The 14,023-nt window shown below is 36.3% G+C and overlaps 1 protein-coding gene across 1 annotated transcript in view; it reads left to right on the top strand.

Moving 5' to 3' along the window:
• The window catches only part of LOC6653196 (putative general negative regulator of transcription C16C9.04c), a 101,994-nt gene that overhangs the window by 24,102 nt on the left and 63,869 nt on the right, over window positions 1–14,023 (top strand). The window contains exon 6 of the mRNA XM_047009682.1: window positions 17–235. Within this exon, the coding sequence (XP_046865638.1) occupies window positions 17–235 (219 nt within the window). The remainder of the gene's footprint in view (window positions 1–16; window positions 236–14,023) is intronic.

The raw sequence follows: 14,023 nt of genomic DNA, 5'->3' as shown, positions 1-14,023 counted from the left end.
AATTTTTTTATTATAGGGTCCATCTGCGTCAGCTTATGTCACTTATCTTAATAACGCAGATGCGTTAAGGGCTATCCAAAGTGTGAATAATATTATGATAGACGGGCGTCTTATTAAGACAAGTCTCGGCACGACCAAGTATTGTAGCCACTTCATGAAAAACCAAACATGTCCTAAAAGCGACTGTATGTATTTACACGAACTAGGAGATCCAGAGGCCAGTTTCACAAAGGAGGTACATAATAATTTTGCAAATTCTGAAAATACATAAAATGTAACGATCCCCTTTCGTTAGAAGTGTTAAATGTTACTTTCAGGACTATGTTGGTACATCCAATTTTGTGTCGAAAATATGCACTTCACATACTTCATACTGGTACTACATTTTGATTATAAAACAACAAAAGACGGGTTTGGCATTTCAATTCGTTATGTGTTTTCAAAACTAAGGTTTTTTATTTTGCTTTGTACACGAAAAAACGGTCCCGGGTATGATTTCTCTTTTATTCTTTTGGTCAAACGTTGCATTTAAGCCGGCTCGAGGTCAATCTTCCAAAATAAGGTTATTTCGAAGGCAACACATCCTATTGTCTATTGAGGCTAAATATTTTCACTTTATATTATGTATAGCGTAAAGCGCACACATATGTACATTGACAACTTCTTTTGTTTTTCTGTGCCTACATGTATTATCCATAATCGTCACTATTGTATGGTACCGATTATAAATGAATTAAATTGAATAGTATATACTATTCATTCACTATTTACCATATTTTAAAGTTTAGTTTTGACATGTTAACTGATTTTTGTTTTCTTGACAATCGTTGTTGTTTTATAAAGTGTTGTTGCCTGATCTACACAAGCGTTTACAGCTGTGGTCAACACGGCCCATTGCTTGGGCTGAGCACTGACTGCTTGTGAGAAAAAATGTAATTGTTTAAGAAAAAAAGTCAACATGTCAAAAATACACTTAAAAAATGTTGGTTTACTGTGTATGTGAGACAGCTATGCTTGGGCCCAGGGCGGGGAATGTGCCGTGCCTACCACAGATTTATATTATCGCAAATATGTTATTTTAGTTTTGGTCAGAAGTGGGCATCTCATAGAAGGAAGAATCTTCCACCATGTAAAGTGTATATATCAGCACGACGAGACGAGTTCATACAATTAATTTGTAGGGCATGCTCTTTTCCCCGAATGCAATGTTAAAAAAGACCATATATTCAATACTAAAATAGATAACAGATGAAAACATATTTTTAGGTTCCAAAATGTACGTAACAGGCATAAGGAAGCTTTTCCGACCCATTAAGTATATATATGTTTGATCAGCATCAACAGCCGAGCCGTCTGTCTGTATTAGCACCTAGATCTCGGAGTCTATACCAGCTAGAGTCACCAAGTTTAGTTTATTGTTTGTTTAAAAACTTTGAACCGCCTACTTCCACCCCGGCAATTAAATGAAACTGACTTTCCCGAAAACTACCAAAGTTAAAGTCACTAAATTTGGTACTTTTCGACTGGTTTAGTATGCGCGCAGATTATGATTATTTTACATTTTTGCCACGCCCACTTCCGCCTCCATAATTTAGAAAAAACTCATTGGCTTTAGCAATTTTTAGCCTATTGAAATTAAATTAAGCACACCAATCAGAAGAAAAAACATAGGAAATACGTATGAACGGTTTTAGTATGCGGTTCATAGGGCCGGAGTTGGGCGTAGGCTAGTGGCGGCGTGTGTTGGTAAGAGTGAGCGAGATAGCAAATGCTATGAGACATGTGCAAAGAATTGAAACTGAAGTTGGCGAGACTTTCATAGCTTGACAATTCCAATTGCTCCGTTTGTTTAATAATTAAGCTCGCACTCAATCGACGAGCAGTTTCGATTTAGTTTGCTCTGCTCATTTCCTGACTTTTTTCAACTGAATGAACATTGAAAAAGTCTTTTGAGCATGTACAGTGGCGTCAAAAAAAATTTTTGTTTACTTTTTTTTTAAATTAAGTTTGATAAAAAGTCCCAAAATTCGGACCCGGCTAAAAAGAGACACATTTTAAAAAATTTGTAAAATTGATTGTACGCCTTTATACTCTTAGAAAAAGTTATATGTGTAGTAAAACTAAGATGAACTGCATAAATAAATTGTCAATTTTGCCCCAGGGTCGAGTTTGGAGAGGGAGGCCTTTTTAAAACAAAAACAACTTTTTTGCAGGGCAACGCAGATATACACCCTGTGCAGACTATAGAAGCTCACATGCAAAAAAAATTTTAGATCTGTAGCTTTAACAGTTTAGGCTCTATGAATCCGTTTCGTCGATGCGCATACTTTTGACCAAAATAAATATATCATTTTTCCAAAGGTAAACGGTATGAAAATCGAATGTCCCATTGTTACACACCGCACCATTCTGCATCGAAAATACAACAAAATTTGTTTTGTTTAACAAATTATTGAAAAGACCGTTTACCTTGACTTTTTCGGTCGCAAAACAATACCTCGGGAACTCCGTATCGAAAGAAGATATTATCCTGAAGATACTCTTGAATCACCTTGCTGTTAAATACTTTAATGGGTTGTAGCCAATATCGCTTGGATAAATGATCAACCACTTTCAGGAGTCCGATATGATCGCGTTTGCTTCTCGTATATTGTCGCAATGTGTATGTGCCTCTTTAAAAATTGACGTTGGTCTTCATTCAGCTTGCACCTTCCTGCATTTTAGCAAGGTATGGATCTAAAACACAAAATGAGAATGGCATCTGTCGAAACGTTGATAAAGGCGCCGGAGATATCCACGATTCCTCCTAACACGTATTTCTTTTGGTAAAGCGCTTTCTCCACGGTTGCACCGTCTGCAGAGCGGCTTCTACCAATCTTCCATTGGTATGGGCGTTTAAATGATTACTAGCGTCCTCCCTATTAGGCTTATGTAGGCCTGTAGTCTTTTGGCTGCGTGTGACTGGTTTTACCTGCTAGCAAGGACTTTATTGCTGTTTTGGTGTCCACACGCCACTCTCCGTTTTTCGCTGAGTATTTATGTATTTTCCAGAATTTAGGAATTCCAAATAATCGACCAAACAATCTAAAATTTAATCAGCTCGTCAGGATAATTCAGTTTTATATCTTTCGTTTTATGCAATAACTAGCTGACCCGGCGAACTTCGTACCGCCTAAGCGTTGCAATGATGCACTACTTTATTTTGTATAGATGACCTATCTTAGGTATAAGTACCTATTCAATTTGAACTGAATCCTCCATATAAAAATGAATCCATAAATCCCTGGTCTCGCTATACCTGAAAATGAATTTTTAATGAAATAAAAAACAAAAAATTTATATTTTCATAATAGTGTTTATTTCTTAGGATTCATTTAAACACTAAGCTCTGTACTCTTCACAGCTTCTCTCTACTTTAATGCTTTTTGATAAACTATATTTTTAGTTTTATGTTCTGGCGCGTAAATAGATAATGTTGTTGGTTTTCCGACAACAGAGGATATAATTGGCGATGTGAAAAACATGGATTTTGTAGGTTGATGCCACATACACTTAGCGAGTGCCCTTGCGATTTATTTATTGACATTGCATACGCTAGCCGCACTGTAAACTGTAAACGCTTAAAGCTGAATGGCATGTCGTTCGGTATCATAGGGATGCGTGGGATTAAAACATCTTCGCCGTTGTACTTCTCTTTTAAAATTGTTGCTTCGATGACATTGTATAATAATTTCTTCACCGCAAGCCGGGTGCCATTACACAGACGTGGCTGGTTTATGTTGCGTAACATAATAATTACTGATCCGATTTTTGCTTGCAGATTATGAGGTGGTAAGCTGGGTAATTCCAGCGAATTAAAAAATTCTGTTGGATAATTGGCAACATCATCATCAGTAGTAACGGAATCAACTGATTTGTAATTCTTCAATTCGCCAGCTATTTTCTCTTGAATCTGAAAATTCATTTCGTTCAAATCAACATTTTTTGCGGCCAATATAACACGTTCGCTTAACCAATTGTGATTTACGTAATTTTGAGCTATGTTTAGGAAAACCATCTCCATGAGTTCGGTCTTTGATTCACAAAAGCTAAAAAAATTGGTAGGGAATGTAATGTATCCCGATGATGTCAACATCAATATTACCATTAACAATATCGAGCAGTTGTTTGGAAAACACTTCTCCAGACTGGTCTTCCTGCAATTCGACTCTGTCTCATACTCAATTTAAGTGTTTTAATGTATTTCCATAAAATGGACGACTTCAAACATGCATTTAGTTCAACAGCTGGCGTTGAGCGTGAAACAACTGGCAATATTTGTCGAAAATCACCTGCCAATAGCATCATTGCACCACCAAACCGGTTTCTGTTATTTCGTAAATCTTGCATTGAGCGATCTAATGCCTCTAAAGATTTTTTGTGTGCCATCGTGCATTCATCACAAATGATCAATCTGGTTTGCTGCAGCACTTTGCCGATGGCAGAATTCATCGAAAGGTTGCAAGTTGGAGTTTCATTTATTTGTAGGTTCAACGGCAACTTTAGAGCTGAATGAGCTGTTCGACCGCCTTCCAACAACGTAGCCTGATGAAGCGATCGAATCGTGGCCAAAATCAATGATAACAGAAACGTTTTTCCAGTTCCACCAGAAGCATCTAAAAAATAAAATCCGCCAGTACCATCGTTCACTACTTTCATGAGCGTATCGTAGGCATATTTTTGTTGTTGATTCAAAAGGGGTACTGTTCTATCAACCATTTCTCGTAATGTTTCGGAATCGTATTGGGCTTCGCGTTTCAATTCTTGATCAAATGAGTTGTGCATTGGACGATTGGGTGCTATCATTCCTATTTGTATTAATACTTGGTTGGTAAGCATCAAGCACATGTCCTCAATTAAAATTAACGTTTCATTGTGAATTTCTTCGTTCATTTGTAAATCTGCATTTGATGTTCTAAGACGCATCTGATGCAATATATCTTCCGCCATATGATCTTTGTATTTATGCCATAATTAAATCAGTGTTGATGGGAAGGATAATTTTCAGGATAATTTTCAAGTAATTTCTAGTGTAGACCAAAAATAGCTTACTTATTGTAAGTATGTATGTATGTTAGAAACCATGCCATGCTTCACTGTGCCCCCGCCTGATTAGGAATCTTTTCCCAGTTTGCCCCCACCTCCACTATTTCTATTTTGACCAAACGCATTCAATTGCTTCGATTGTGGAGAAGCTCCTGTAGCTGCAAAATGATGGACCTGCTTACGGAGGTATATATTCTAGATCGTGCATTGGCTTCGTCTCTATCATCACCGATAAAGTACATTTGAAGAAATTTATGTTCAGTATCTGGGAAGGCGAGCAGGGCGCCAGCTTTGTGATAGATTTGCCCTTTGACTTTGAAAGTTGGCATGAATTGGGCAGCTACAATTTCCACACCAAAAGACGTCATTTGGAAGCAGGAATTATATTTCCTAATGTTTGATAGGAAATGATTCGATTCAGTGTAGTGGATCCGGAAAGTAGAGTTCACAGTGGCTCTGGTGGTGCTTCAAGTTGAGGTAATTTGATTTTGCTACCAGCACAATACATTCCTTCCGTTTCATTATTGAACTTCAGAGCCTGAGAGTAAGTGCAGACATGACTCTTCTGGCCAATGACGACATAGCGGCTGGAGCCATAATCAACAGCTGGGTCATGCAAAGCCACGTCGACACTTTGTAAATTGCCGTCGAGTTCTGTAGTTAGTGAGCTCGCTTGGCGATCGGGCGGCCGGGGTTCGACTCCCAGCTTGGTCGAAGTTTTTCATAATGCTTTTTATTCATAATGCTTTTTATATATTTATATATTTTTTTGTGATACATTTTTATTTACTTTTTATACCCTTGCAGAGGGTATTGTAAAATTGGTCAGATGTTCGTAACGCACAGAAGGAACCTATAATTATCCCGCTCCTAATGCTGCTTTCGTCTCATTCTCTCTCAGTTTGTTTTACGGAAGGTTTCACTTCTATCGTGTCTAACCGTTAGACGCCCTCTTTTTTTTTTTCGTAAGAACCTTCTCCTAATAATAACAAATACAACAAAAAAAGAATTAGTGAAATCGGTCCAGACATTCACGCGTGATGCCGTGACCAAGGAAAACGGGTTTCATTTTTATATATATAGATGAAAAGTAATGAAAAATTGTCGTTTGGCATTGAATAATGCCAATGAAATTGTGTTTTCATTAGCATTATAATTATAAAAAAAATTTCAAATCAAGAAAAAAAAAAATTGGTAAAAAATAAGAACTAATTAAAAAAAACTTATTTAAAATTAGGGAAAATTGTTAGAAAATTAGGAAAAATTAAGAAAATGAAGTAAGTAAGTCGTCTCGCCGACTTGGGTATACCATACATCAGGTGAGACAAATGTATGTCTATTAAATTGTTTTAACATGCCCTCATACCATATGCTATCTCGTTCACTCTACAAACACATGAGCACTCTAGCGCCGCCACTAGCCAACGGTCAATTCTGTTTTTATGGATCGCGTAGCAAAATACGTTCATACGTATATTTTGTATGTTTCTAGTCCGATTTCAATCAAATCAATTTGGTAGTTTGATAGAAATAGATAAGATTTATTAGTCTGCCAAATTTGATCGCGATGGTCAAAAAATTGCAAGAGCCAGTCGGTTTTTTCTAAATTATGGAGGCGGACGTGGGCGTAGCAACATATTAAAATATATATATATTCTGCGCGCATACTAAACCAATATACATACTGAATTTGGTGACTTTAGCTTTGTTAGTTTTCGAGAAAATCAGTTTTGTTTAATTTTCGGGGGCGGAAATGGGCGTGGCAAAATTTTTAAATAGTCAATATCTGCGCGTCTATTAAGCTAGCTTACATACCATTTACAAGAACATACATTACATTTACATACATTTTTAAGAAAATCAGATTTATGTAAATTCTGGGGGCGAAAGGGGGCGTGCCAAAAATTTGAAACAAACTCGATAACTATACATACTACACGAGACTGCATACCAAATTTGGTGGCTCTAGCTCTTATAGTCTCCGAGATCTAGGTGTTCATACGGACGGACAGACGGACATGGCTAGATCGACTCGGTTGTTGATCCTGATCAAGAATATATATATTTTTTGTGGGGTCTGTGTTTGTGTTTTTTTCTTAAAGAGGTGTTTTCACCAGCCCAACTATTTCCCTCTCTTTCTTTTGTTGCAAAACACTGTTAAGTAGGTAAAAGGGACAAAAATTCGCCAACAGGCAAGCAATCAGAAGACGCAGTAGGTAAAAAATATTTAAATCTTTAAAATAGTTTTTATTGAAAAAAAACCCTTTTACCAAAAGAAAGAGAGGGAAATAGTTGGGCTGTTGAAAACACCTCTTTAAGATAAAAACACCTTTTTTGCAGGAGTCTATCTATTTTTAATCCGATTTTGATGAACAATATCTCATTCGAGTTAGTGGGGTAAAGTAACGTCAAGCAGAGAGACCAAAAAATACATACATACATACAATTGAATTTTTCAATTGGCTCCAAAATGGACCCTGGGGCCAAATTAACGCTGTTATATATGCCTGGCCTTGTGCGTGTGCTAATGTATAATAATTCACTTATTAACTTTCTATTCTTTACCTTCTTTCTTTTGTAACGCTGGATTGATTAGATTGGTTTCTATTGAATTGTCGTATAATTTTGAATCTTCAATATAGTGTGTCGTTCTTTCTTTCATTGTTGTAATCCATATCCCTATTAATGTAGCTTACTATTTTACCCATATCCTTTGTTGAGAATCTTTTCAATAAACTGATTTTTGATCTCTCAAATTTCACTAAACTCTCCACCACAAATTAAAAGATCAAGGGAAGCTTCAAATATACGAATTGGATGAATTTTCTCATATTCAAAATTGTATTTTAGAATACCCCGTCGTTTAAGGCTTTGTGAAATATTTCTGCGCACTATTCTATATTTGTTTAATAAATCGCGTTTTAAACTAAAGCTTCGGTGACTTATAGGTAAGACGGCTAGAAGACTTCAAGCAGCTCGTTGGCCTAGCCGGTAAAGGTCCTGCGTAAAATTGACGACAAAAAAAGTTAAGATAAGTATGGAGTGCATCTATAAAAAGACATAGCTTCACATTTAGAGCCGTTAAGGTTTAATAGATTGGTTTCACACCAACTCTGAAGATCATTTAGATCGGATTAAAGCAGGCAAGATTACGATATGTCTTTTAAACTGAGGAAAAGCATAACATCATCCGCGTACAAGAATATATCACTACCAATGGAAGATCATTTATAAAAAAAGTGAATAGCAATGGACCCAAATGACTACCCCGAGGTACTCTAGAGGTGGTCACTAGGATGGTCTTGAAAAATTAAGAGTTGAAGAGGACATTTGGGTACGCTTAGAAAGATGTTGGAGATTCCAAACAAGCAAAAGGCTGGGGATGCCTAACGCGTTCAACTTATATACCTCATGGGAAAAAGTATACGTATATATAACGTTTTTTGTCTATATCTCTATTACAACATACACAATCGTAAACTCTATGTGTATGCGTGCCGAGGTTTGCTTAAAGTGCTGAGACGCGTGGCTTGATTCTAAAAAATAAAGGAAAGTGGAAAAACAATTGCAGAAATTGCTTCCCGAGGGAATCTTCATAAAACATCATAGCAAACTTTTGCAAAAATTTTACCAATTATGGTAAAATGAAGAGTACCGGCCGACCGACCAAGAACGCTGTAAAACGGGAAATTTGGCGTGTTGCTGCCAAAATGAATGAAATGAAATGCGATATTTCCAGTCATCTAAATCTGGACGTGTCCTGGAGACGGGTCAACCAAATAATTTCTGAAGATTATTTCATATGCTTTGCGAGAGCGTGTACCGAAGCCGAAAAATACAAATTTGGGACTCACGAGTTCCGAAATGTACTTTTTTCAGACGAGCAAAAATTTAATTTAGACGGTCCAGATGAATGCCACAAGTATTGGCGAGATAATCGATTTCCACGACAAACGCGTCAACAACGCAATTTCGGAGAAGTGTGGTTACTGGTATGGGCGGAAAGTCGCAGATATGCTTTATTCCGATAAACGAGTATTTTTCGTCACATAATATTGATTTTTTAGAGTGGCCAGCTTTAGGCCCAGACCTTCATCCAATTGAGGACATTTGGGGCATTTTATCGGCCAATTTGACTCAAAGTGCATCTCAAGAAAGCTGTGGTCGCAGAGTGGGAAAAAATTAGCAAATCCACTCTGGAGAAATAGGTAGACTCAATGCACAGACGGCTGAACAAGGTTATTCAAGTAAAAGGTCATCATATTATTATATGATATATGAAAAATATTAGTTGAAATTACTTCAAATCATTAATATCGGCATTTCCGCCAATTTTGGCATTTCCGCCAAAGTGTCAACCAAGAGTTTCACTCTTAGTTTTTTTAAAATTCGTAGCAGAAAATGTTTAATTTTAAATATTTTATGTATTTTGAGCATATATTTGTTTACCGTAATGAGCAAATCAAATGCAAAGTGATAAAATCAGTATTTATTTATTTGAGCACTTTTAATAACTTTTTTTTTCTTTATTACCCATCTTTTGTAGGTAAGCTTTTACAATGTAAAAAGTTTAGCAACAAATGTTTTCAATCAATTAAAAAAACCAGAGGGCCGGCGCTAACTTTGACCGCGTCAAAGTTTGTATACCCTTGCAACTTTTTTGAAAACTCTATCCTTACCGTCATCGTTTATATGGGTAATTAACTCATCAATGTTAAATTTCACGACAATAGCTCAGAAAATAACAAAGTTATTGAGAAAAGTCACTGTTCGTGACTTTGCCATTTGTATGGGAGCTATGTGATATAGTGATCCGATCTGGCTGAATCCAAAAATGCAAACAACGCCTGCAGTATATACAAGTCTACATACAAAATTTCAGCTCTGAAGCTCTAACGATCTACGAGGAGTTTGCGTTGATCCAGACGGACGGACGGACGGACAGACGGACGGACGGACATGGCTATTCGAACTCGCCTTGTCGTGCTGATTAACACTTTTGACCAAAATTAATATACCCTTTTTGCAAGGGTATAAAAAGTCGGGATTGTAATGCAACCCATATTATTTGTAAATTATCGGTATTTCTATGCCCACTTTTTTAAGTTCCAAAAATCAAGAGATCAAGAGAAGTTGGAAAGTTGGGAGCAAATATAGTATTCAACTATAAATAGGGGGGAAAAAAACAAAATAAGAAAAAATTTGTTTCTCTCTTCTCATTCTCATGAGTTTGAACGTTAAATAAAGTTCAACACAAGAGAAGAGTAATAAAGTAAAAAAATTATTTAAAAAAGCGAATATGTAAGAACGTCCGTAGCTATAAGGCGGAAATGCCCATATACTGGTCTGACGGAACTGAACACTTTGAAAACCGAACTTTCGTTAAACACAGGTTTTAAGATGCAATTAGACGATTTCATGTGATAAGGATACCGACGATTCATTTCATAAATCGTTGAGGAATAAGTTGTTTTAAAAAATCATTAAGTTTATTAGTTATTAATTATTTATTTATTTATTTATTTACGTCAACTAACACAGCAGTCGACGAAAAAGCTTAAGCTAAAGACAGATAGTAATTAATTGACAAAGATAGCTTAGCTATATACACAACTAAACATCCCCGACCCGGTGGAGGTGTTTTATTTGCATAAGGAGTCAGCTATGACCCGATTCACAGCCAATGTGGTCAGGGATGAGTTGCAGCCAATCCAAGTCCAGAATATTATTATTGGTTTCGCTGTAGATGATTAAAAAGTATAGCGCGAAAAGAAGTGACAGAAAGATGAGGAGAAATTAGGTGGGAAAGGTTGTTAAAAGATTGGCAAAGAACACGAAAAGGTTCATGAAGAGAGTAGTTAGTCAGACATCTACTAAGGTGAATAGGAAAAAAGTTTCTGGTCCGACGTGAGGGAACACAACAATATAGCGTATCTAGTAAATTAGTAGAAATGACTTCGCCGTTGACTAGTTTATGGAGAAAGAGAATGCTAAAAGCGAGCCTACGGTTGTAAAGTGAAGAAAGATTAATAAGAAGAAGTCTGCTAGAATAAGAAGGTAGGCGAAGACTCGGGTTCCAATTAAGACCGCGTAACACAAACTTAAGGAATTGCTTCTGTACCGATTCAATACTACGCTGGTGAACATCATATTGCGGATTCCACACTGGCGAGCCAATGAAATTGTGTTTTCATTAGCATTATAATTATAAAAAAAATTTCAAATCAAGAAAAAAAAAAATTGGTAAAAAATAAGAACTAATTAAAAAAAACTTATTTAAAATTAGGGAAAATTGTTAGAAAATTAGGAAAAATTAAGAAAATGAAGTAAGTAAGTCGTCTCGCCGACTTGGGTATACCATACATCAGGTGAGACAAATGTATGTCTATTAAATTGTTTTAACATGCCCTCATACCATATGCTATCTCGTTCACTCTACAAACACATGAGCACTCTAGCGCCGCCACTAGCCAACGGTCAATTCTGTTTTTATGGATCGCGTAGCAAAATACGTTCATACGTATATTTTGTATGTTTCTAGTCCGATTTCAATCAAATCAATTTGGTAGTTTGATAGAAATAGATAAGATTTATTAGTCTGCCAAATTTGATCGCGATGGTCAAAAAATTGCAAGAGCCAGTCGGTTTTTTCTAAATTATGGAGGCGGACGTGGGCGTAGCAACATATTAAAATATATATATATTCTGCGCGCATACTAAACCAATATACATACTGAATTTGGTGACTTTAGCTTTGTTAGTTTTCGAGAAAATCAGTTTTGTTTAATTTTCGGGGGCGGAAATGGGCGTGGCAAAATTTTTAAATAGTCAATATCTGCGCGTCTATTAAGCTAGCTTACATACCATTTACAAGAACATACATTACATTTACATACATTTTTAAGAAAATCAGATTTATGTAAATTCTGGGGGCGAAAGGGGGCGTGCCAAAAATTTGAAACAAACTCGATAACTATACATACTACACGAGACTGCATACCAAATTTGGTGGCTCTAGCTCTTATAGTCTCCGAGATCTAGGTGTTCATACGGACGGACAGACGGACATGGCTAGATCGACTCGGTTGTTGATCCTGATCAAGAATATATATATTTTTTGTGGGGTCTGTGTTTGTGTTTTTTTCTTAAAGAGGTGTTTTCACCAGCCCAACTATTTCCCTCTCTTTCTTTTGTTGCAAAACACTGTTAAGTAGGTAAAAGGGACAAAAATTCGCCAACAGGCAAGCAATCAGAAGACGCAGTAGGTAAAAAATATTTAAATCTTTAAAATAGTTTTTATTGAAAAAAAACCCTTTTACCAAAAGAAAGAGAGGGAAATAGTTGGGCTGTTGAAAACACCTCTTTAAGATAAAAACACCTTTTTTGCAGGAGTCTATCTATTTTTAATCCGATTTTGATGAACAATATCTCATTCGAGTTAGTGGGGTAAAGTAACGTCAAGCAGAGAGACCAAAAAATACATACATACATACAATTGAATTTTTCAATTGGCTCCAAAATGGACCCTGGGGCCAAATTAACGCTGTTATATATGCCTGGCCTTGTGCGTGTGCTAATGTATAATAATTCACTTATTAACTTTCTATTCTTTACCTTCTTTCTTTTGTAACGCTGGATTGATTAGATTGGTTTCTATTGAATTGTCGTATAATTTTGAATCTTCAATATAGTGTGTCGTTCTTTCTTTCATTGTTGTAATCCATATCCCTATTAATGTAGCTTACTATTTTACCCATATCCTTTGTTGAGAATCTTTTCAATAAACTGATTTTTGATCTCTCAAATTTCACTAAACTCTCCACCACAAATTAAAAGATCAAGGGAAGCTTCAAATATACGAATTGGATGAATTTTCTCATATTCAAAATTGTATTTTAGAATACCCCGTCGTTTAAGGCTTTGTGAAATATTTCTGCGCACTATTCTATATTTGTTTAATAAATCGCGTTTTAAACTAAAGCTTCGGTGACTTATAGGTAAGACGGCTAGAAGACTTCAAGCAGCTCGTTGGCCTAGCCGGTAAAGGTCCTGCGTAAAATTGACGACAAAAAAAGTTAAGATAAGTATGGAGTGCATCTATAAAAAGACATAGCTTCACATTTAGAGCCGTTAAGGTTTAATAGATTGGTTTCACACCAACTCTGAAGATCATTTAGATCGGATTAAAGCAGGCAAGATTACGATATGTCTTTTAAACTGAGGAAAAGCATAACATCATCCGCGTACAAGAATATATCACTACCAATGGAAGATCATTTATAAAAAAAGTGAATAGCAATGGACCCAAATGACTACCCCGAGGTACTCTAGAGGTGGTCACTAGGATGGTCTTGAAAAATTAAGAGTTGAAGAGGACATTTGGGTACGCTTAGAAAGATGTTGGAGATTCCAAACAAGCAAAAGGCTGGGGATGCCTAACGCGTTCAACTTATATACCTCATGGGAAAAAGTATACGTATATATAACGTTTTTTGTCTATATCTCTATTACAACATACACAATCGTAAACTCTATGTGTATGCGTGCCGAGGTTTGCTTAAAGTGCTGAGACGCGTGGCTTGATTCTAAAAAATAAAGGAAAGTGGAAAAACAATTGCAGAAATTGCTTCCCGAGGGAATCTTCATAAAACATCATAGCAAACTTTTGCAAAAATTTTACCAATTATGGTAAAATGAAGAGTACCGGCCGACCGACCAAGAACGCTGTAAAACGGGAAATTTGGCGTGTTGCTGCCAAAATGAATGAAATGAAATGCGATATTTCCAGTCATCTAAATCTGGACGTGTCCTGGAGACGGGTCAACCAAATAATTTCTGAAGATTATTTCATATGCTTTGCGAGAGCGTGTACCGAAGCCGAAAAATACAAATTTGGGACTCACGAGTTCCGAAATGTACTTTTTTCAGACGAGCAAAA

Source organism: Drosophila willistoni (genome assembly GCF_018902025.1).
Source record: "Drosophila willistoni isolate 14030-0811.24 chromosome 2L unlocalized genomic scaffold, UCI_dwil_1.1 Seg168, whole genome shotgun sequence".
Taxonomy (NCBI): Eukaryota; Metazoa; Arthropoda; class Insecta; order Diptera; family Drosophilidae; genus Drosophila; species Drosophila willistoni.
The sequence above is the reverse complement of the archived record's forward strand: the minus strand, read 5'-3'. Positions and strand labels throughout refer to the sequence as shown.